The sequence below is a fragment of the Notamacropus eugenii genome, chromosome 5, assembly GCF_028372415.1.
Source record: "Notamacropus eugenii isolate mMacEug1 chromosome 5, mMacEug1.pri_v2, whole genome shotgun sequence".
Taxonomy (NCBI): Eukaryota; Metazoa; Chordata; class Mammalia; order Diprotodontia; family Macropodidae; genus Notamacropus; species Notamacropus eugenii.
This window is the reverse complement of record NC_092876.1, coordinates 51,449,430-51,474,077: the sequence shown is the minus strand read 5'-3', so window position 1 is coordinate 51,474,077 and position 24,648 is coordinate 51,449,430. Positions and strand designations below refer to the sequence as shown.

At 43.6% G+C, this 24,648-nt stretch overlaps 1 protein-coding gene across 4 annotated transcripts in view; it reads right to left on the bottom strand.

Moving 5' to 3' along the window:
* Positions 1–9,383: 9,383 nt before the first annotated feature.
* MFN2 (mitofusin 2) overlaps positions 9,384–24,648 on the bottom strand; it is a 33,252-nt gene continuing 17,987 nt past the window's right edge. For all 4 annotated transcript variants that reach the window (XM_072608891.1, XM_072608894.1, XM_072608892.1 and 1 more), the window contains 5 exons: positions 23,869–24,089; positions 23,358–23,513; positions 14,105–14,301; positions 13,337–13,471; positions 9,384–11,926 (listed from right to left, as the gene is read on the bottom strand). In XM_072608891.1, coding sequence (XP_072464992.1) covers positions 11,857–11,926; positions 13,337–13,471; positions 14,105–14,301; positions 23,358–23,513; positions 23,869–24,089 — 779 coding nt within the window. In that variant the 3' untranslated portion in view covers positions 9,384–11,856. The remainder of the gene's footprint in view (positions 11,927–13,336; positions 13,472–14,104; positions 14,302–23,357; positions 23,514–23,868; positions 24,090–24,648) is intronic.

The following is a 24,648-nucleotide window of genomic DNA, read 5'->3' as shown; positions in this document are numbered from 1 at the left end:
TACTGTTCTCCTGGTTTTACTCTTCATCTTCATCAGTGCGTGCAAATCTTCCCACATTTTTCTTAATCCTGCATTTGTCATTCCAATATGGCATCCTAATCTTCCCAACCTACATGAACTTTAATTTGTTTGCTCCCCAAGAAGTGCTGTTCGAGACACTCTTGACACTAATGAAGTATCAAGGAAAATTTATTACAGCAGAATTCAGAGGAATTGAGTACTTTGGCCAAAGGGGACCCTTAACCTCTTTTTGGAAGAAGGGAGCACTGAATGCTGAAGCAAGATGAGTTATATACTGTTAGTTCAAGATAGATCCTCTCACCAGGAGATGGATTGGTCCATTCTACATTAGGTCCCCATCTTCTCTACATGCCTGCTATGTAACCAGCCTTGGTGTGTGATCCCCCGTCCCAAACATGCTTCAACATAGGACCTATGATCAGAAAATGGAGGGATAATTTTATGGGGGGTATGTCTGCTTATATGCATGAGGTTCATTAAGCAAGCGCAGTGAAGAAAAGCCTTTTCCAAGTAACTCTAGGTCATTTTCTTGGCTAGTTCCACGTAGCTGTAGATTTGGTTACTTTATCAAGAACTTTGTAATTTTCTGAAGACCACTGTCTGTCTTTTGATTGGTTGAGTCTGTTGGTCTTCTTATTATCTGACTTATTTTCAATGACTTCATCAGCTAGTAACTTCTGTGGAAACAACTTTTTGCTGTGTCTCACGGCACCTTGATTTCTGATTTTTTTGTTACTACCAAAACTACTATGATGAATGTTTCGGTACGCGTGGGACCTTTTTGTCTTTGACCTCCTTTGAGGGGGAGGGGATAGGTGGGTCACAAAAGTCACTTTTCTGACATAATTCCGGATTGGTTTCCAGAACAACTGGACAATTCACAACTCTTACCATTCTGGTCCATTGGATACCTCAGGTGTTCTTATTCTCTATCAGTTAGCAGTGACTTGGAGCACTTGTTGAAGTTTTACTTCTTTGGAACTGTTTATACCCTTCAACTACTTATCTAGTATATTCTAGTTTCCTCTGTAGTCTTAGAAGTTTGAGTCAATCCCTATATGTCATAAATACCAGACTTTTATCAGAGATGCTTAATGCTGATTTTCCCTCCACCAATTCCTAACACCTCTTCTTATCTCGTCCAAGAGTCCTTAATCATTTTGTCCTATGGACCCCTGTACCAACATGGTGAAGCCTTTAGGCTCCTCAGAATGGATTTAAATGCATAAAATAAAATACATAGGACTATAAAGGACACCAATATTGAAAAATAGTTATCAAGATTAAAAAAAAGTTCATGGACACCAAGTGAAGGAATCCTATTTTAGGGATATGCACTGATACAGTTGTGCAATTGCTTTAATATATTTTATGTAATAAAAATTGTTTCTTTTATTTGTTATAATCAATTCTCCACAAAGAACTTTCTAATGTGCCATCTTGGCGTGGAGGTGATCCTGAGTTCTTAAAGACCAAGCCAGCATGGGCTCAAGCCCTGGCAAGTTCTACTGAGCTGGAAAGTATTTGAATGTGACTTTAGCCACAGATTTTCTGCTTTCGGAAGGCCAGTCAGTGAACAAAAATTTATTAACTGCTTACTCTGTGCCAGGCAATGTGCTAAGCGCTGCAGACACAAAAAAAGGCAAAAAGTCTCTATGCCCTCAAGGGTGTCACAGTCTAATGGGGGAAACAACAAGCCGACAAATATAGACAAACAAGATAAATAGGAAATAATTACAAGAGGGAAGGGCATTAAAACCGAGAGGGGCTGGGAAAGGCTTTCTTTAGAAGATGGAATTTTCATTGGGACTTGAAAGAAGTCAAGGAAGCCAGTAGACAGAGAGTACTGGAGGCATAGGAATACACAGAGAAAAATGCACAGAGATAAGAGAAGGACTTGACAGGAGAGGTCATTTCACTGGATCAAAGCACATGTATAGGGGAGTAAGGTGTAAGAACACTGGAAATGTAGGAAGGGGTCTGCAATAGGCTTTCAGTGGCAAACAGAGGTGATCCTGGAGGGGAGAGGGAGACACTGGAGTTTATCTGGGAAGGTGGGGCAGGTGACAAGGTCAAACCTGCACTTTAAGAAAATCACTTTAGTGGCTGAATGGAGGATGAAATAGAGTGGTGAGAGAGCTGAGGCAGACAGACCCCACCAGTAGGCTATTGCAACAGGCCATGCATGAGGAAGTGAGGGCAGTCTCAGAGAAGAGAAGGGGACATATTCAAGAGTTGTTGCAAAGGTAAAAATGACAGACCTCAGCAACAGATTGAATTTGGGGGAGTGGGTGAGAGCTAGTGAGGAATCCTGGCTTATTCCTAGGTTGTGAGCCTGTGGGACTGGGAGGATGGTGTTTCTTCTACAGTAATAGGAAAGGTAGGAGGCTGGAAAGGTTTAAGGGGAAGGAAAATGAGTTGTTTTGGACATGTTAAATTTAAGATGTCTACTGGACATCCAGTTTGATATGTTTGAAAAGCAACTGAATATGCAAGATTGGAGGTCAGAGGACATTTGGGGCAGGAAAGTTAGATTTGAGAATTATCAGTGTTGAAATAGTCATTAAATCCATGGGAGCTGATGAGATCATCAAGTTGAGTAGTATAGAAGGGAGATGAGAAGATGATCCAGGACAGAACTCTTTGGGAACAGTTAGAGGGCATGATCTAGAGAAGGATCAAGCAAAGGAGACACAGAAGGCGTGGTTAGATGGGCAGGAGGAGAACCAGGAGAAAGATGTGTTCCAAAAATCAAGGAGAAGGTGGTGAATAGTGTCATAGGCTCCAGAGAGGTAGAGAATGAGGATTGAGCATGAAGGGATCGTTGGTAACTTTGAAGAGACTCATTTTGGTCAAATTCGGAAGTCTAATTATAAATTTGTGAGTTTAGCTGTAAATAAAGCTAGCAAGGATGGATTGAGGGTTTTCAACATGTGCATGTTTATACACAATAAATGAGTCAGTAGATAGGGATAGATTGAAAATAAGCGATAAGAGGAGGGATAACCGGGGGCAGTCTGTTAGAGGACATAGGATAGAGGAGATCGCTAGTGCTGGTACAGGAGATTGTCTTGGTAAAGAGTAAGGCCACTTCTTTGTGTGAGACAGGTGGAGGACACAGGGGCAGAAGGCACTTGAGTGATAAGAGATGAGGAACACAGGAGAAGAAGGAACTCACCCAGAATGGATTCAATTTTATCTTTTTTAAAAACCTTGATGTTTTTATTTACCTCTGGTCTTTTCAACAGGAATATTTGGAAGTTTCGTCAAAGGCCTATTTTCCCGCCTATAGCATTAGACTCTGGTTTTTAGGTTATACAGGTGCAATTAAGTAAAACGTTTCCAAACCAGTCATTTTGTACAAGAAGAATTGAATAAAAGGAAAAGAAATGAAAGAAAATGAAAAATAGCATGTTTCAGTCTATATTCAAACAATGTCAATTCTTTCTCTAGAGGTAGAATAGTATATTCTATATACTATTATACATCATTAGTCCTTTGGGGTTGTCTTGGATCATCGCATTGCTGAAACAGCTAAGTCATTCACAGTTCTTCATTAAACAATGTTGTTGTTACTGTGTACAGTGTTCTCCTGGTTCTGCTCACTTCACTATGCATCAGTTCATATAAGTCTTTACAGGTTTTTCTGAAATTATCCTGTTTGACTTTTCTTATAGCACAATAATATCCCATTACAATCACCTACCACAGTGTGTTTAGCCATTCCTCAATTTACAATTCTCAGTCACAACAAAAAGAGTTGTTATACGTATTTTTGTACAAATAGGTATTTTCCCCTGTTGGGGGTGTAAGCTCAGTTTTCACGTGGACAGTCTCGGGCAGGTAAAAGTGAGGACTTCTAAACCTCAGAGTTCTTACGAGGCCCCCCAGGGAACAGCTGGGGATTGAGGCGTGAAACACGGGCTATCTCGTGCATTTCCACCTCTTCTCAGTGGGAAACTTGCTGGGGAGAGCATCCCACCCTTGAGATTGGTCCGTGGTCTGAGCACACCTGTTGTTAATTAGCTCGGGGCTGAGAGCATGCACGGTATTCATGTGCAAACTATGCGGCAGGAGAGCTTAAGTAGGGACAGGAAAGCCTGAAGGCCCTCTTCTGGCTGCGGGGTCCCCTTTGGGGGTCCCTCCCCTCTCTTCTTGCTGCGGGGCCCTTAGAGGGAAGAGGGTCCCTCCCCTCTTCCACTCCCATCCTCTTGCTGTATGATCCTTGCCCCTTGGGAGGGAAGAGGATTCCTCTCTCCTGAGGAAGAATTCACCCTGCATATGGATACATAACTAAGACCCTGAATAAAGCCTAACCCTTGTTTGACTCTGGAAAGTCTCTTCTCTCAATATGTTTATCCAGTTGGCCACCGAAGACCAGTGAAAAGGTAAGAAGGCTCGGGTAGCTCATCGGCCTCTAGGCTGAACATTCCCCTTTTTTTGGATGTCTTTGATATAGACCTAGCAGTGGTATTGCTGGATCAAAGGTTATACTTAGTTTTATAGCCCTTTGGGCATAGTTTCAAATTGCTCTCCAAAATGGTTGGATGTGTCCCAGTTTTTCCACATCCCCTCCAGCATCCAACATGTTCCTTTTTTGTGTCATATTAGCCAATCAAATAGGTGTGAAGTAGTACCTCAGAGTTGTTTTAATTTGCATTTCTCTAATCAATAGTGATTTAGAGCATTTTGTAATGTGACTATGGATAGCTTTGATTTCTTCATCTGAAAACATTATCTGTTCATATCCTTTGACCATTATCAGTTGGGGAATGTTGTATTTTTATAAATTTGTATTTTATAAATTTGATTCTCTGTAGTTCTCTTTTTTGAGAAATGAGGCCTTTATCAGAGGTACTTGTTGCAAAAAAAAAAAATTCCCCCAATTTTCTGCTTTCCTTATAATTTTGGTTGCATTGATTTTGCTTGTGCAAAAACTTTTAAATTTTGTACAATCAAAATTATATGTTTTACATTTTATAATGTTCTCTATAGCTTCTTGGGTTCTAAATTCTTATACTAGCCCTGCATTCCTGGGATTTATACCTCATATTTATACATCATAGTGTATGATCCTTGTGATATATTGTTGTAACCTCTTTGCTAGTATTTTATTTCAAACTTTTGCACCAATATTAGTTAGGGAAATTGGTCTATAATTTTCTTCCTCTATTTTTGCTCTTCCTGGTTTAGATATCAGCACCATATTTGTAATTGTTAAAGAAATTTGGTAGGTTTCCACCTTATTTTTTTAACTGGTTTAAATAGAATTGCGATTAATTGTTCTTTAAATGTCTGGTAGAATTCACTTGTGAATCCCTCTGGCCCTGGGGATTTTTGCTTAGGGAACTCATTGATGGCTTGTTCAATTTTTTTTTCTAAGATTGGATTATTTATTTCCATTTTATTTTATTTCCTCTGTTATTAATCTGGGTAATTTATATTTTTGTAGATATTCATCCAATTCATTTAAATTGTCAAATTTATTGGCATATAATTGCAAACTAGCTCCTAACAATTGTCTTAATTTCCTCTTTATTGGTAGAGCATATTTTAGTTATGTGGTGTAAAATGCTGGTTTCAACTTGTTTTCCACCGAACTGCCTCTAAATTTTTCTGATGTCCTTGTTAAAGGAGAGTCACCTTCCCATTACTAGTTCATGTTCTTGGGTTTACTGTGTTCATTTCTTCTGGGTACTGTATGGATCTATTTTTCATTTTTAAATTATTTTATGTGAGACACAGTAAAGAGTTAAGTTTCCACTTAACTTGAAGTTGCTAAGTTGAAGGAGCCACTGAGGGAAAAAAAAGTTAGATAAAGGGGCTAGCAGACTGCAAGTGGGTTCATCCAATCAGAAGACAGTCAGTGGCTTTCAGAACACTGAAGAATCAGGGTAGGGGTGGATCTGCCCTGAAATGGTTCAGAAATATGACTGGGAAAAACCTGGAGAAAGTTTTCCTTCTTTGCACTTGCTTAATAAGCTACTTGCATATTAACTTCTCTGCTCGGGGGGAGAGATAGCACAAAATTAGGCACAATTTATATGTTGGGGGCGGAGGAAACATAACAAGGAGATGTGTAATAGGTATGTAGAGAAGATGGTGACCTAATGGAGAATGAACGAATCTGTCTCCTGGTGGGAGGATCTGTCTTAAACTAATGAAAATCATTTTAACAAAGCTATTTCTCTCTCTCTTACGTGACCATCAAGGGGCAGCTAGATGGTGCAGTGGACAGAGCACCAGTGCAGGAGTCAGGGGGACCTGAGTTCAAATTTCACTTCAGATACTTGACACTCACTAGCTATGTGACCTTGGACAAGTCACTTAACCCCAGTTGCCTTATCCTGGGTCATTTCCAGTCATCCTGATGAATATCTGGTCACTGGATTCAGATGGCTCTGGAGGAGAAGTGAGGCTGGTGACCTGCACAGCCCTCCCTCACTCAAAACAAAGTCAAGTACAAGTCACGTCATTATTTCTCTGATGGCATGGTCTTCTTTGACAATGAATTATGAACACACACAATGGTATATAGCTCATCTTGCTTCTGTAGTCAGTGTTCTTCCTTCCTGAAGTGGGGGAGGGGCTTGAGCCCACTTTGGCCAGTGTTCAATTCCTCTGAACTCTGTGGCAATAAATTTTTCTTGATACCTTATTAGTGCAAAGTGTGTTTCTAACATTTTATTTTGTTAAATATTCCCCAATTACATGCATAACAATTTTTAACATTTAAAATTTGATTTCCAAATTTTCTACCAATCCCACCCCTCCACTCCTTGAGAAGGCAGCTTGATATTATTATACATGTAAAGTCTTGCAAAACATATTTCCATATTAGCTATGTTTGCAAAAGAAAATATATACAAAATAAAACAAAAATGAAGTCTTAAAAAAAGTATGCTTCTATATGCATTCAGGATTTATCAGTTCTCTCTCGGGAGGTGGATAGCATTTTTCATCATGAGTTCTTTGGAACTGACATGGGTCTTGATCAGAGTAGCCAAGTGTTTCACAGTTGGATCTGCTTTTCAATCTTTTAAATGATACTGTATACTAGCTTTGATAATTACTACTTTTATAATCGAACTTTGGGTCTCCATAATTCGTTTAAAATTTTTTTTCTCTTGAAATTCTTGACAGAGAGGGATGATAGAAGAGAGGGCAGATTGGCAGCCGGGGCAATTAGAACGCTCGGAGTTTTGGGGTAGGGGTAGGGGACAAAAGGGGAGAAAATTTGGAACCCAAAATTTTGTGAAAATGAATGTTAAAAGTTAAATAAAGAAAAAAAGAAAAAATAAAGAAAAAAGAAAAAAATATAATCAGGCAAAAAAAAAAAATTCTTGACCTTTTTCTCCTCCCATTGAAATTTGTCTCATCCTATAAAATAACCTCTTAATAGTTTGATTCCTCCTATCCATCTTGGTCACTGCATGGCACTTTGAAAACACTGCATTGTTATTTTCTTGTTCAAATCCTACCCTTCCTCCAAAACCCAGCTCAAATTCTACCCTGGTTACCGGAGCCAGCTGTAACAATAGCTAGAGCGGATTCCTACCTCTGCTGGAAATAAAGGGAGCTTACTGATATTAGAGCTGGGGCCCAGAGGGCAGGGAGTTCCGGTGGTTCAGGCGGACAGCAAGGTCTGGCACCGCATCTTAGAGGCTGAGACAGGGGAAACACAGGAATCGCAGGAAGTTAAGCAAACATAGTTGTGGAAACTTCTTGTGTGAGATAAATGGGAAGGCAAAGATGCATAGCAGTAATAGGGCTCACAACATAAATCAGTAATTAGTCCTTAAGGCTAAGAGATTGTCAGGGTAGGGCCTCCGCCCACCCTTCCATGACATTGGCCTGAATACCGCTAGTGAGAAGGGAGTCCTTTCCCTCCCCGCTTTGGGACAGTCATCTGCCCCTGTAAATTCTACTTCTTTGTCCTAGCTCTTTCCTTGGGGTCTCAGCAAAACAAATCTCTTTAACATGATAGCCCTTCAAATGCTTGGAAATGAGTAATTTGTTTTTTCCCAATTAGCCTCATTACAAAAATGTATTTTAAAGGACTTATGAGAACTCATGGTCCTAGGTTAAGAATTCCTACCGTTCTTCTGTATGAATATACAGCACAATAAAACTATATTTAGTTTAACTTAGGGTTCCAAATCACCTCCCTGAGCTCAGCTCCCTCCTCTGTAAGGCTCGAGGGGTTCTTTCATCTCTATATCTGCGATCCTCACTTTCCTCTGTGAAGGGGTTATTCTGTGGGTGTTATCACCCCCGATTTTATAGATGAGGCATCTGAAACTTGGAAGTTAAATGACTTGCCCATGTCTCATTTGTAAAGTATTTTAAAGCTAACAAGCAGTTTTCAAAGGATAAAGTACAGCTTATCAAAAATTACTTTCACAGGAAGAGAATAACCTTGAGTGGAACCAGTCTCCACCCAGCAATCTCATGGCCTCCTTCCTCATCATGGGAGGAACTGAGTATGAACTTGATAACCTCTCCAATCAGGCTTGGGTGGGTTTTGTTTCCAATTATTTGGAAATGAACAGGCAGTACACACAATCAAGTATTCATTATGGTGCAAATACCCCAGAGATCGGTCTTAATGACCACAATTATCTAATTATTATATGACTCCATAGGGTAGGGTCAGAGAGGGGCATCAGAAATTGTCTACCCCAACTCCTTCATTTAAGAGATGAAGCAGCTCGAGCCCAGCAGCTCCAAAGGTCTTAGAGTGGGATTGGAAGTGAGGTGGCTTTGGGTTCTCTAACATCAGGAAAGTCACTTTAGCTCCTCTGGATCTCAGCTTCCTCATCTATAAAATGACATTGGGGTAGGCAGCTTTAAAGACGCCCTTTCTGCTCACTCTATGATACTGGAACTCCAACTTCCATTCTGCTTATGCTGTGTGAGGAAACTTTGACATGCCTAAACTGGGGGGATATATATACACAGCACACACTGCATCTGGGACCATCAAGGCAGCAGTCATGTGAATTTGTATTTAGAGCAATCATGGTAAGCCATTTCCTGAGAACATTTGATTTGAAAAAAAAAAAAATCAAGACAGCTCTCAGAAGGGTTAGATCAGGTTTGAATCCTGCTACTTTTAAGAAATTCCAAGGTTTTGGGTTATAGAAAAATTCAGCCTTGTTGGTTACTAACAACTGGATGTTTTTGATCTCCTGAAACACCCCAGAGCCCAATCTAGAATGCCTGGGCCTCTGCTAGGGCTATTTCATTAAGAAGTTTTGCCACCAATACATAATGGGACAGTCTGTGTGCTCAGCTATCCTTCTAATCAATGATTCTCAAGGTTTCACAATGACTTTAAACACACAAAATGCAAGCCCAAATCGTTTCCCAACAGCTTTTTATTTCAGTTTCCAATATTCTCGGCAATGATACAGAGCTAATGCAGGAAAATCTGTCACCTTAAATACAACAGAGAGAGAACTCATTACCAAGCTTAGGTCTGGGTAACCCAACAACACTGAAAAGGGAAAAAAGTTAGCAGCATTAAAATAAAGTGCATTTTGCCAAACTTCTTTTAGTAAAGGGTCTTCCTCATTGTCACAAATTAAATTTTACCCATGTATCACATAAGAACCTCAAATTTCCCATTTGCTCCCCAGAGCTATTACATTTCAAGATATTGAGATGTTTACTTTTTAAAATTTAGATAAAAAAAAACCACCCAGAAATATGACAAAATTCATTCGCAACTGTGCTTTGTTACAGTGATTTTAAATCAATCTTTGAGGCTACCACTGGTCAATCCTGGCAAAACATTAAAAATATCCTCTCACCATGGTCCTCCATTGGCCGACCTACCACATACCCTTCTGTTTCTGTGCCACTGGGATCTGGGGACAGGTAGGTGCATCAATGCCATTCAAGTCCCTGCCCAACAGCACATCTCAAGGGAGTTCCCTTCACCCTTCCCATGGCTACAGCTAGACTCAGTAGTGGGACCTAAACTATGGAGGGGTCAGTCTGCACTCAAATTGCTTTCCAATGTTCCTGCCTGCTTACTGGGTTGGGAATGGAGACTAGAACATATGTTGCACAAGACACATGAACAGCCAAGGCCAGGACAACACAATGGCAGCAAGACACAGAGTGAGGAGGGAGCTGGAGCAAGTATGCAGAGTTCTCGAGGAAAGGCAGGGGAGCCATCTCCTTTGGGGCAATCCCATTTCCCCATGGACAGTCAGTCACCAGCAAAGCCACCATTCCTTTCTCTAGGGCTTCAAGATTTGCAGGATGGACGCTGCTTTTCCCAGGCTCTGCCTGGGACCAGAAAAGAAGTCAACATTTCCAAAGAGAAGTCATCCCAAAGCTTAATGACAGGAAACGGTCTTCAGTGAGCTCATGTGGCCAAGATGTGTCTCAGACTGAAACTTATGGGGATGGGTGTCGGGAGATGGACTGGAGAGGTTTGGGTTTTTCCAAATTCTCTGTCAAATGATTCCAAGGAGTAACTGGCACTGAATGCTGAGCCAGGAACAGCTGCAGTAACATGGAACACATTCTTTTAGACAGACACGCAGACTGTTTGAAACTAGTGATTTCATCTCTTGTGGTGAAGAGGCAAAGGATGGCAAATCTAAGCTGGGTGGGGAAGAGGGCCTACTTTAAGTACAAATGAAGGCTAGCTTGATAACCATCACTGGAGCTGGTCTTTCACTCTGTTCAAAGATGTCCTGCAGTAAGGCACCATCATCTATGCTTGTTGCCTATGTCTCCTTTCAATTCCCAAACCACTTCTCCCTTATCTTCCTTCAACAGCTTCATTCCTTTCCATAAACCTACTTATCTTTAATAAAGTGAGGCCTCACAAAGATGCACTACAGAAACTGAGGACTTGAATCAGTCATGCACTGGGGAAGAGAATGCCAGAAAGTGCTGCCATCTTGAAAGTGAACACTACACCCATGCACTTCATTCTTCACATACTAACGGACTGCTAACTGTTCTCTCTAAGTAATTTTCATCACCTACATTTCCATTTGCAGCAATTCTTCAAGTCCCAAACAGCTCTCCATTGGCTAAGCCTCCTTGGCCTGGCCACTGCGTCTGTCAAACTCCTTTGACAAAGCGCTGTATACAAGACTGACAGAAGCACTGCAAAGGGGAAAGAGGATTCACACTGATCAAGCCCATGGAATCCAAGTACGACTTCTTCCTGGGCTGGATCTGGCTGTGACTCTCAACTTCTCTGTAGCTATTTCAAATTATTTGTATCTGAGGGGCAAACACCAAGTGCTCACAAAAGTGGCTGTTCTCTACTGTTGTATTTTAGCTGAAGAGCACAGGATGGTGAGTCTACAAAGGATAGTGCAAATGCCACACGGGGCGGGAGGGAGGGGTAGGTGGGACTCTTCTTGAGCACTAAGTTTCTCCGATACTCTTAATATGGGCTTTGGCCAACTCTGAGATCAAATGAATTGTTGTAACAAGTCATTTACCAAATAACCAAAAGGCTGAATTAATTAGAATTTGATAAAAGTTTAGAAATAACAAAATTTAAAGAAACCTCAGTACCACCTGTAGTTATCTTTACAATAAAAATTCTTCCTTAAGTGTATGGAGACAGATATTCTTCCTACAAACCATCTAATCTCAACAGCAGGCAAAGGAAGGGTGATAAATAACTAGCGTTTAAAGGTTCAACGCCATATCAGAAACTGGGGCGGTATCATGTACGTGACCGCTACCCATGAGAATTGGCTTCTGTGTCTTGGCCTGAGGCCCCTCCCACTGTTCGCCTCAGTCTGGGCCCCAACACCCGCTCTTCACACCTCCTGGAGCTCCCAGCTTTCCACACTATCTGCTTGGCTGCAAGTACTGATGGGTGAACATGTTGAGTTCGCTGTCCAGCCAACCTGCCTTATTCCTGAAAAGAGAAATAATCATCACATGAATTCAGTCTGAACATACCCAAAGTGTCTAGTAGATACAAAAGGGAGCTACAGAGACTAAAGATGGAAAACAGTTCTTGCTCTCAAGGAATTGTTGTACTGGAGAAACAGACTAACAGACTTCTCTGCCACCACGTGGTAACTACAAAGGAGGGAAGTGAAGGGGCAAAGGAGGTATCAGATCAATACTCAAAGGTTATCTGAGGCAAGAGGGGAGATACCGACTTGGCATGCGTGTGTGTGCACGTGTGTGTGTGTACTTGTGTACATGCACGTGTACATGAAGCAGCCTGGGAAGTTTTCTCAGAAGATATGGCCCCTAGCCAAGCTGTATGCTTCAGGAACATAAGGACTATAAAGGGTACAAATGAAGGGGTATTTTGGTGTGGGTGCCTACTCATATGCTGATGCCTCTAGAGATGAGAAGCACGATAGGAAGGTCTGGGAATATCAAGCAGTCCCATGTAGCTAGAACACAGAGCTCATGAAGGTCTCCTATGAATGAGCCAAGATAGCAGATCTCCAGCCTTGCAGGACCCAAGTAACCCCAGCTCAGAAGACAAGGACCTGCTGCTGAAATGGGTCCCTTGTTAGACAGTCATTTGTCAACTCTGGTGTTGAGGGGACTTCATGTTGACTGCTGACTAAAGGGAAGGGATGGTACTTTGGCAAAACCAAGGAAATGGAAGGTCTGTCTGTTGAAACTCCAGAAGGGGAACCAGGAAATGCTAAGGTCCTAGAAGCAGTGGAATGATGGAAAGAGGGCTGAACTTGGGAGTTAGAAAGTAAAAGTAAAAATTCCAGCAATCCCACACAATAACTTCAGGCAAGTCTTGAGTAGTCTTCCTTGGGTCTCAATTTCCCAATATCTGTGTTGGGTTTTTTCTGAGGTTCTGCCAGCCTTAAATCCTGTGATCATCATAATATATTTATATAGTGCATGAAAGTCTGTAAAGCACTTTACGTAGATCTTATGTGATCCTCACAATAACTAAGAAGGAGGTGGCAATACTGTGCCCATTTTATAGATAAGGACACTAAGAAGGAGAGACTCCTAATTCTCAATAATAGTGTTCTTATTTCTTTTTTCCCCAAATACGTTCAAATGCATCTAACTGGATCCTTATAATCCCCCCGTGAGAAGGGCTGTGTGAGTATTATCCCATTGTACAAATGAAGAAGCCGAGGCACAGAGCAGTGTGGGACCTGCCTGGTGACAATGCTCATTAGCCAGAGCTACAGCTCCACCCATACTGGGAAGTACTCTGGGCTGACATCAGGCCTGCTGAGCTCCCCTGCAGAGGCAGGGTTTGCTGCTAAGGTGACTGCCAGTCAGCTGGATGCATATGCTCTGGGAAGAGTCACCCGGTCCGCAGCATGCTTACCTGAGGAGTTTGGCTTTGCTCTGCAATGAATCGAGAACCTCGATTTTTTTATTCAGGGCACCAATCTCTTGCTCCAAAGTCTCCCGAGTCACATCCACTTGTTGACACAGATGAGCAAAGGTCCCAGACAGCTCCCTAGAGGGAGAGGCTGGGTTATTAGGAAGCACAGACATTAAAGCTAAGCAATGATGAGCACCGAAGGAGAAAGTTGGACAGCAGAGGACCTGAACACCTTCAAGTCCCCAACACCAGTGCAGCCAGCACCCAACACATGTTTCATGCTCCGTGTCCTCAACACCTCACACAATGTCTAACTGCATTGCTGATGTCAGATTAATCTAAAAAAATCATTCTCCTTTAATTTTCCTGCTACGGGAAAAGTCATGAGTAAATTTTTATGACCAACTTGTTAAAGATGGAAAGTTCTGAAAGACAGATGGCTTTGCCTGATTTTAATAAGTCCAGAGAAACCTCAGCCACTGACTGATCTGACCAGAAGTCATGCTGTTGAAATATTGGTGAAGTTTGGGGAAGAAACTAGCAGGTTCACCCCTTATCCCTGACCCCATGACCTCAGGTGGTGGTCCCTGGGCAGTCCTCTACCTAGCTCTGCTCCTCTGAGTCCGTGCCCATCGGAGGGAGTATGCCATGTTACATGATGTCACCAGGGTCAGGGGCATGAAGAGGGAGGCCTGCCTGGGCTGGTCTGCCTTGGAGCAAGAACTCTAAAGGGCCCAAGATTAAAAAGGGGAAACAAGAGCTACTTACTGCTGGACTTGGTGGCTGCAGTTGGAGCCAGTGTAGCTGATGATGAGTTGCAGCTTCTCACTGGCGTACTCCACAAACTGGCGCTTGAAGGCCCTCTCCTTGGCTCTGGTGGTCCACGTCACACGCTCATAGACGTAGAGGAGGCCATAGAGCCCCAAAGAAAGTGCGATCAGCCTCCAGCCCACTGCCTTCCAGACCTACAAAGGCACACCAGTAAGTAGCCAGAATTAGAGGCAGGGAAGGCCAGCAACAGCTGGCCAACAAACATCAAGTGTCCCTCAAAAGCCTGGCCACAAGGAGAGAGAGGACAGTGGCTCTCGCCTAAGCAGGTAGAAGAGGCCTTGGATGCCCTGTGCCTTTCCTCAGGCCTGATAATGCCATTTGTTCTGGCTTATTTTGCTTCCTCTTCCTCTTTAAACAATTTTAGGAGGACAGAAATACTGGGAGAAATCTAGGTGATGTAAAACAAAAGCTATCAACATTTTCTTTTCAAAAAGAGAAGTACTGAACTTGATGTCTGAGGACCCAAGCCTTGACTTTGCCATTTACTGTCTGAGTAACCTCACGCAAGCCACTTGGCTGAGCCAGTTTTATCCATAAAATTAAGATAATTGACCATAACACTGCTGGAAAAGGCTTGATGGAGTGCACGGATTTTGTAGAGTAGAAAGCATTATATAATGGTCAGGCATCAGTTTTGAAGATTTACTTTTTTTCAATGAACAAAATCAGTTTTCTCTCCCCAACTCCATCCACTGGGAAAAAAGGAAAAACAAACTGGAGCCAACAAGCCGCCCCTCAGGCCTCAGCTCCATCCGGCTGGCCACAGGCTCCATCAGAAGCTCCCTACAGGCTGGAGGCACAGCCTACCATGTACTGCTGTCTGTGGCCCTGCTCTCCAAGAGGCCTCCCCCAAAGGCCACATTCTGGGAAGCTGGGAGCAGCTCTACAGAGTACTTAATACCACACCATCAAGTCCTGATCATTTCCAAAGGGTCTGCACACCACAGCCTCCCAAAAATGCTAAGGATGCAGGCAGGGGAGGTATTGTAATCACTTTCCAATAAGGAGCCTATCTCAGAGATCTCAGGATTCTAAGAGCTAGAAGGGACTTTAGCAGTCACCCAGCCCAACCCTAATATTTTTACAGATGAGGAAACTGAGGTAACAAGATGTTAACATGACATGCCCAAGGTCTCGGCAATTTCATGGAGGTCCATACTAGAACTCTGACTGCTGGATTCCTCATCCTGGGCTTGACTACACCCCAAAGTGTTTCAAGGAAACATACCTAGAGTCCATACAACCTCTTTTCAGGATGATTCTCCTACTGAAAAGTGAATGCCCCCTCCCCCAAGATGTCTTCTCTTACCACTCTCCCTGGGGTGCAGTGCTCTGAACATAGAATAAATGAATGAACAAGTCCTACATAAAACAGGCATGGCAGAGCAGGAGGAAATGTTGACTGGGGAGAGAAACGGCAGGCTGGGAACCCCAAAGAGACCTCTGCTTTCTACACATCTGTGCTTACTCCTCCCTTTCACCAGGCCTCCTGCCTGGCACGCTGGGTACTGTGCAGGCTATGGCAGAGGACCCTTCTGCTGCCGCACAATTTTCTAACAGAGCAGTCAGTCACTTGTGTACCCTTCATGCCCCACACCATCAGCACTTCCAGGGTAGGGGCAAGTTATGGATTGAATGCTTTCATTCCCAACATGGAGCCCAGGGTCTCATACATAACACAAACTTAATGTTTGTTCAGATTTTCTCAGAATGCACCACACCCTCTCCTTACATCTTCTTCCCCATCTCTGGGTCACTACGACCACCAACTGAGGTAGACAACAGTCAGTATGTGCTTCTCAACTGAACTCCTGCCAGTGTATCAGGCTAGCCAAGGCCACTGGGCCATCAGGTTGTCGTTAACAGCCTGGGGGGTGGGAAAACAGGTGACTAAGCTTGGCTGAACTCCATGTTAAACAAGGACAGGAAGGTTTTTGCTTATTTCTAGATCTCTAGACAGCTGGGGTCAAAGGGGCCTCGGACACTTAAGCCAAATCACTCAACCTGTTTGCTTCAGTTTCCTCAGCTACACAAAGGGGATGATAACAGCGTCCACCTCCCAGGGTGGCTGCGAGGAACAAATAAGATATATGTAAAGTGCTCAGCATGGTGCCTGGCATGGAGTTGACACTATATGAAGACTAGTTATTGTCGTCATTAAATATTAGATTCAAGGACCTACAGGACCATAGAAATAGAGCTAGAAGTGGCCTTAGAGACCTTTTCATTTTAGAAATAAGGAAATGGAGACTGAGAGAGGTCACAGTTGGAAAGTGGCCAAGGTCACACTCAAACTCGAGTCTTTCTGAGGCCAAGCCCGCACCTCTGGAGAAGGGGTTACAAGTCAAACCTCTGGGGAAGGGGAAGGGATTGCTAGGTTGAAGACTTCCCATGAGAGTGAGGATCTTGTCTTCTGCATCTCTGCCTTACCCATCCTGAGTGTTTAACATGTTTGCTGATGCTGAGGACAGAAGAGGACTGCCTTGGGGGCTGAAAGAGGGCAGTAAGAAAGGGAAGCCCAAAGCTATTGGCCCTCCTCCCTCATCCCTGGCACTTTCAGATAAAAGAGGGGATTTCTGGGTTTCTGCAACAATCCTACACACAACTTCAAGTCTTCTTACAGGATCAAATCACCGTTTGGCCAATCAGTCAAGAATGTGGTTCTGTCAGGAACCACAAAAAATAAAGGTTGCCATGTGTGGCAGGAGTGAACGTCTATGTATGAAATCCTACTTAGAGGACACTACAACAAACAGCTCTATGCCATATGACTCAGTTGATGGGTTGTTTTGTTAAAGTGGATTCTGAACAGCAGTAAGAGCCTCAACAATGGACCTGGAGGCAGTTTTGAGACCCTCCTGCCACAGGCCACCTTCTATGGATGAGGAGCTGAGATGCAGAGAGGTGAAGGAGTCTGGCCACAGTGACCTGCCCCACCCAAGTATAGTCATCCACTCACCATGTGGGAAGGGTCCTGCCTGGGCCTTGTCTATAAGGCATTAGAGGGAAAAGAAGAGTTTCTTTACTGCGTCCCAGTGACTAGTCTGAATCATCAGAATGCCGGTAGATAGAGAGCAGGGATGGAGCCAAACGTTGGCTTTATCTGCTGTGCCAGACACTGGAGTGGACACAGAGAAGGACTTTGGCCTGGAAGGGTGGAGGTGGCCTGGTATGGTCCAAAGAGCACTGGGTTTGGAATCAGAGAAAGAGGCTTCAAGTCCCTGCCTGACCCACCTTCTTGCTGGCTATGTGAGCCTGGGCAGTTTACTGCTCATGCTGCCCTAGTCTATAAGAGCAGGAAACTAACAAGACCACCCACCTCCCAGGGCTCAATCAAGCAATTCAGCCAACACTTACTAGGCACCCAGTAAGGCAAGGGAATGACCTCAACAGAGAAAGTGAAAAAATTTTCCCTGCCTTCAAGGGGTTCAATTTGGTACAAGATCATCTGAGGGAAGGAGAAAATACTGAGCCAGGGATATCAGGAAGCCTTTGCGTGGGAGGCAGCAGCAAGACTGAGCCATGAAAGAAGCAAAGGAGGCTGCCAAGGGGTGAAAATGAAGAGGGAGCACTTTCCAGGTACCTAGACAAAGGCCTGGAGAAAGGAGATGACTACCATCTTCAGAAAAGAGCAGGTGGACCAACCTGACTGAGCCAAGTCCATGAAGGAAGTGTGGAAGGGTCAGCCAGCACCAGAAACATGCTGGACTTGAAACACCAAACTAAGAAATTGGCATTTACTTTATCCTAGAGACAAGGAACCACTGAAGACTCTGGTGAGACCCAAGCTTTAAAAAAATTTTGGTAGCAAGGCAGGGAGTGGTGGATTAGAGAAGGGAGAGGCTGAAAGTACAAAGGTCAATTAAGAAGAATGCCAGAAATAAACCACAATGTTGTTCTTTTAAAAAGAGGCCACTATGAGCAAATAAAAACAAGCCTGAGGTTTCACCTAAGATCCTAAAAGGGGGCAAAAATGCCCAAAGATGGGAATCATTGACACTGAAGGGCTATGGAAAGACAGGCACCTTGGCGCTCTAAGGGCAGAGCCAGGACATGAACAGACATGCATCAAATGAAGTCCCTAAAATGTCCATACCCTTGGAACCAGATCCCACCACCAGGCACACAGCCCAAGAAAGCCATCAACAAGAAGAGCGTCCTCAAATACACCTTCACATTTAGAGCAAGGGCCTAAAACCAGAGCCGTGGCCCACCTCCAGAGGAAAGGCTGACTGCACGTTGGTCTGTGAACGTGATGGAAGATGGCTGTACTCCAAGACATGATGTGGTTGATGCAGAGAGAAGCCTGGACAGACAGACACAGACTGAGGCTGCGTGCAGTAAGGAGAGCCAAGGAAAGAAGCGACACAGTAAGCGCACCAGTGTCCAGAACCAGCACCACCAGAGGAGAGCCAACACTGCAGAACACAGAATCACCACAGCGCGACACACTCCCCACTCCTGCCTCTTGGCAGAAATGGAATACTGCATATCTTTTCAGTCTTTGTTGATGTAATGATCCATTTTGTTGGGGTTTTTTCTCTTCCTCATTTTCTTTTAAAAAATATTCGTTGGGGAGCCAAGATGGCGGAGTAGAAAGACACACATATGCAGGGTCTCCCCACACAGCCCATAAAATACCTGTAGAGAGGGACTCAACAAATTTTGGAGCAGCAGAAGTGGAGAACAACAGAGTGGAGGAGATTTCCAGGCCAGGGTGACCTGAAAGGCCCACGGGAAATGTCAGTTGCACCCGACGCAGAGCGGAGCTTGGAGCCCAGCCCAGCCTTGGCTGAGCAGCACAAGGCTTGTGAACAGCCCTCAGAGGCAGAATCTCCAGTCTCGGAATCCCCAGTCTCAGCAGCAGTGGGTCCACAGATCCCTCAACCCACAGGCGCCAAAGGTCAGTGACGGGGATTTTTTCAGCTGGCCAGGAAGGGAGAAGGGCCTTCCCATAGCTCCGGCCTCAGGCAGTGGCCCGCAGAAGCCACATCTGACAGGTAGCAGGAATTCTCCCGGCAGCCCCTACAGCAGCCTGAGACTATTGCTGGATCGTAAAAACCCCTGGGGGCACTGAGGGAGCTGGTCTTTGTCTCGAACTGAATGGTGGCCCTGCCCCCACAGCTTGACTGAATCCCCCGCCCAGTGCTAGCTTGGCGGAACTGGAAGTCAGGTGCCTGTAGAGGGGAAACTCTGCTAAGATTCTGAGCACAAAAATCCTTCCCTGTGCCCAGACCAGTATACGCTTAGTTGTGCCACCTTGAAGGAACTGATATCTTACAGGTCCCCAGAGTATACCCTACTCTTGACAAAGGACCCAAAAGTCAAGTAACTGGTTGGGAAAATGCCCAAAAAAGGGAAAAAAAAATAAGACCATAGAAGGTTACTTTCTTGGTGAACAGATATCTCCTCCCTTCCTTTCAGATGAGGAAGAACAAGGCTTACCATCAGGGAAAGACATAGAAGTCAAGGCTTCTGTATCCCAAACATCCAAAATAAATATTCAATGGGCTCAGGCCATGAAAGAGCTCAAAAAGGATTTTGAAAATCAAGTTAGAGAGGTGGAGGAAAAACTGGGAAGAGAAATGAGAGATGCAAGAAAAGCATGAAAAGCGGGTCAACACCTTGCTAAAGGAGACCCAAAAAAATGCTGAAGAAAATAACACCTTTAAAAATAGGCTAACTCAATTGGCAAAAGAGGTTCAAAAAGCCAGTGAGGAGAAGAATGCTTTAAAAAGCAGAATTAGCCAAATGGAAAAGGAGATTCAAAAGCTCACTGAAGAAAATAGTTCTTTAAAAACCAGAATGGAACAGATGAAGGCTAATGACTTTATGAGAAACCAAGAAATCACAAAACAAAACCAAAAGAATGAAAAAATGGAAGATAATTTGAAATATCTCACTGGAAAAACAACTGACCTGGAAAATAGATCCAGGAGAGACAATTTAAAAATTATGGGACTACCTGAAAGCCATGATCAAAAAAAGAGCCTAGACATCATCTTTCATGAAATTATCAAGGAAAACTGCCCTGATATTCTAGAACCAGAGGGCAAAATAAATATTGAAAGAATCCACTGATCACCACCTGAAAAAGATCCAAAAAGAGAAACTCCTAGGAACATGGTGGCCAAATTCCAGAGTTCCCAGGTCAAGGAGAAAATATTGCAAGCAGTTAGAAAGAAACAATTCAAGTATTGTGGAAATACAATCAGGATAACACAAGATCCAGCAGCTTCTACATTAAGGGATCGAAGGGCATGGAATATGATATTCCAGAAGTCAAAGGAACTACAACTAAAACCAAGAATCACCTACCCAGCAAAACTGAGTATAATACTTCAGGGGAAAAAATGGTCTTTCAATGAAATTGGGGACTTTCAAGCATTCTTGATGAAAAGACCAGAGCTGAAAAGAAAATTTGACTTTCAAGCACAAGAATGAAGAGAAACATGAAAAGGTAAACAGCAAAGAGAAGTCATAAGGGACTTACTAAAGTTGAACTGTTTACATTCCTACATGGAAAGACAATATTTGTAACTCTTGAAACTTTTTTCAGTATCTGGGTAGTTGGTGGGATTACACTTACACACACACACACACAGAGTGAGAAAGAGGGAGAGAGAGACAGACAACACGGTGAATTTAATAGGATGGGATCATATCTTAAAAAAATGAAATTAAGCAGTGAGAGAGAAATATATTGGGAGGAGAAAGGGAGAGATGGAATGGGGCAAGTTATCTCTCATAAAAGAGGCAAATAAAAGACTTTTCAGTGGAGGGAAAAAGAGGGGAGGTTAGAGAAAAAACATGAAGCTTACTCTCATCACATTCGACTAAAGGAAGGAATAAAATGCACACTCATTTTGGTATGAAAACCTACCTTATAATACAGGAAAGTGGGGGAGAAGGGGATAAGCAGGGTGGGGGGGATGATGGAAGGGAGGGCAGTGGGAGGAGGGAACAATTTGAAGTCAACATTCTTGGGGAGGGACAGGATTAAAATAGAGAATAGAAGCAATGGAGGGCAGGATAGGATGGAGGGAATTATAGTTAGTCTTACACAACACTACTATTATGGAAGTCATTTGCAAAACTACACAGATATGGCCTATATTGAATTGCCTGCCTTCCCAAAGGGAATGGGTGGGGAGGGAGGGATCAAGAGAAGTTGGAACTCAAAATTTTAGGAACAACTGCTGGGTATTGTTCTTGCTACTAGGAAATAAGAAATACAGGTACTGGGGTATAGAAAGTTATCTTGCCCTACAGGACAAAAGAGAAGATGGGGATAAGGGAAAGCAGGGATATTAGAAGAGAGGGAAGATTGGAGATAGGGGCAATTAGAATGCTCAGTGTTTTGGGGTGGGGGGAGAGGAGAAATGGGGAGAAAATTTGGAACCCAAAATTTTGTGGAAATGAATGTTGAAAAGTTAAATAAATAAATTTTTAAAAAAACATATTCGTTGCTATATGGGATGGCTCCTTGACAGGAGATGGGAGGGATACCAGGAGAAAGTCAGGTGATGTAAAAACAAAAGGAATCAAACATTTTCTAACAGGGTTTTTGGTGTAGTTTAAGAAAAGAGGCACCCCAATTAATAAATGGTCAAAGGATATGAACAGGCAGTTTTCAGAGGAAGAAATTAAATATATCTATAGTCATATGAAAAAATGCTCTAAATCTGATGAGAGAGCAAATCAAAACAACTGAGGTACCACATCACACCTATCAGATTGGCAAACATGACAGAATAGGAAGATGATAGATGTGGGAGAGTTGGAACACTAATTCATTGTTGGTGGAGCTGTGAGCTGATCCAACCATTCTGGAGAGCAATTTGGAACTATGCCCAAAGGGCTACAAAAGCATGCATACCCTTTGACCCAGCAATAGCGCTTCTAGGACTGTATCCCCAAGAGATCATAAAAATGGGAAAGGGTCCCGCATGTACAAAAATATTTATAGCAGCTCTCTTTGTGGTGGCCAAGAACTGGAAATCGAGGGGATGCCCATCAACTGGGGAATGGCTGAATAAATTGTGATACATGAATGTAATGGAATACTATTGTGCTATAAGAAATGATGAACAGGAAGACTTCAGAGGGGCCTGGAAAGAATTATATGATCTGATGCTGAGTGAAAGGAGCAGAACCAGGAGAACTTTGTGCACAGCAACGACCACAGTGTGTGAGAGTTTTTTCTGGTAGACTTGGAACTTCATTGCAATGCAAGGACTTAAGAAAATTCCCAATGGTCTCTTAAGGCAAAATGCCTTCCACATCCAGAGAAAGAACTATGGAATTCAATCGCAGAATGAAGCAAATCATTTTCTTTTGTATTACATTTTGATTTGCTATATGATTTCTCTCGTTCATTTTAGTTCTTCTATACAGCATGACTATAGTGAAAATGTATTTAATAGGAATGTATGTGTAGAACCTATGTAAAATTGTATGCCGTCTCAGGGAAGGAGGGGGAAAATAGGAGGGAGGGAGGGGGGAAAAAGTCTAAGTTATGTGGTAGTGATTGCAGAACACTGAAAATAAATAAAATTTAAAAAAAAAAAAAACTAAAAGAAAAGAGGCAAAGTCAGGCTGTGGCTGTGAGAGGAAAGAAGAGGGCAGACCTGAGAGAGGGTCATGTGGGCCAGGGGCTATGGAGGTACTGAGTAACTGGGAGGAAAATGCAAAATCAAGAGTAAAGAGTCTGAAGTGCTCTAAAGAAATGAGCTGTTGTACAGAAAATTCTGTGGGGATGGAACTATGAGCTGAAGCTCAAGGCAGGGCCCGCCCAGTGTCTGTGGTTAAGTTCCTCCCACCAGCCTTGCCTCAGCCCAATCAGCCACTGCAGCCATGGGCATGAAGGGAGGCGAGGACCAGGCCATGCCTGCGGTTCATCGTCCCTGTTTTTTTCCCTGGCTGGGGCTGAAGTGCTGCTTCATTCCTGCTTGTCCACCAGAGAAGGTGAACCTCAGCCTCTCCATTTCATCTTTCTCTGAGGGTCCAATTTCTGGCAGGGATACATTACCAAAGAATTGCACCACAAGGGGCAGTCTAGGAGCTGAACAGCAGCATCTGGAAGCCTCCTCTATAACTGGCTATGACGCACTGGCAGTCAGTCAGTCAACAGTAGTGGCCCAAGAGCACTGTTTCCCACTCCCTCTGGCCCCCATGCTCCCCTACTCACCACTCCTCCAACAACAAGGATCCCCATAGAGGTTCTGGAGGTCAGGGAGGCCAAGCCAGTGACCATGGAAACCATGAGCTCTTCCTGGGAGAGAGAGTTCTGAGGCAAGGGAGGCATGCTGGGGTTTGCTGGAGTTAAAGGGAGGGGACGCTGAATCTAGACAGAGAGAGAAAAAAGGGCAAAGTGACCTTTAACCCCAGTGTCCATGCCTCAGTGAAACTCCTCCTAACTCTAGAGTGGGCTTCCTGACAGGGGTGGAGGGATGAGGTGAATGTGAGCAAGACCAAGCAAGAGAAGAGGCTTAAACTGAGCAGAAAGAAAGTGAGCTGGCCAACTGGAGGAAGAGACTGAAGGTCAGGGAGAGGAGAGCTAGGCAGTGCCTGGGTGTTCCACAGTGGAGCAGGAGGTGGAGCCAGGCCGCAGGACGCTGACTGGACAAGTTACAGAGCTGAGGGCCTTGCTGACTCAGAGGCCCCTTTCCCAACCAGGGAGCCTTCAGCAGGCTTCTTACCTGGTCGTTATAGCCCATTAAGGCCCGGCGGCTGTTCTTTGGTCCCAGAAACCTATTCACAAGCATAGTCCACCCAAGAGAAAAGTGGAACTCAATGTCTTCCTGAAAGTCAGCACAGAGCTTGTCACAGTTCAGGTCATAACTGAGCGAGAAGCACTGTCGCGGGACTAGCATGTCTATCTGACCCCGCAGGGCAACGGGAAGGAGAGGTCTCAAGCCATCTGGGACAAATCAGAAACAGTAAGAAAAGAGTCAGAACACAACAAATGAGAACCCTCTGAGACGGATGCTATGGGAGGCAAATGGCAGCCGCCATAACGATTTAAAACAGCTGTAGAAAGAAGTTGAAATTCTGCTGGTGCCATGAGCCAAATGGAGTTTCTGAGCTAATCCAAAGGCAAACATGATTCAACAGTGGCTTCTGTATCAGATTATTATTCAGGACACACAGATGTTATTTAAATTCACCTAATACTTCCATTACTCTGAGGCAACTAGGGGGCCCAGTGGATAGAATCTTGGACTTGGAATCAGGAGGTCTTGACTTCAAACCCTGCCTCAGCCATTAGGTGGGCGACCTGGGTAAATCCCCCCAAAATCTCGGCAGCAGTTAATAGCACCTGCTTTCCAGTTTTGTCATGATGGTCACATGGGCTAACACATAGTACCTTGTAAACCTTAAAGCAACAGAGAGATATATTGGCTTTAGTGTTATCAATGTTTTGTGGTATTTTGTTCAATTATATATTCCCCAGTTACATTTCAGTTTGACATGGGTCT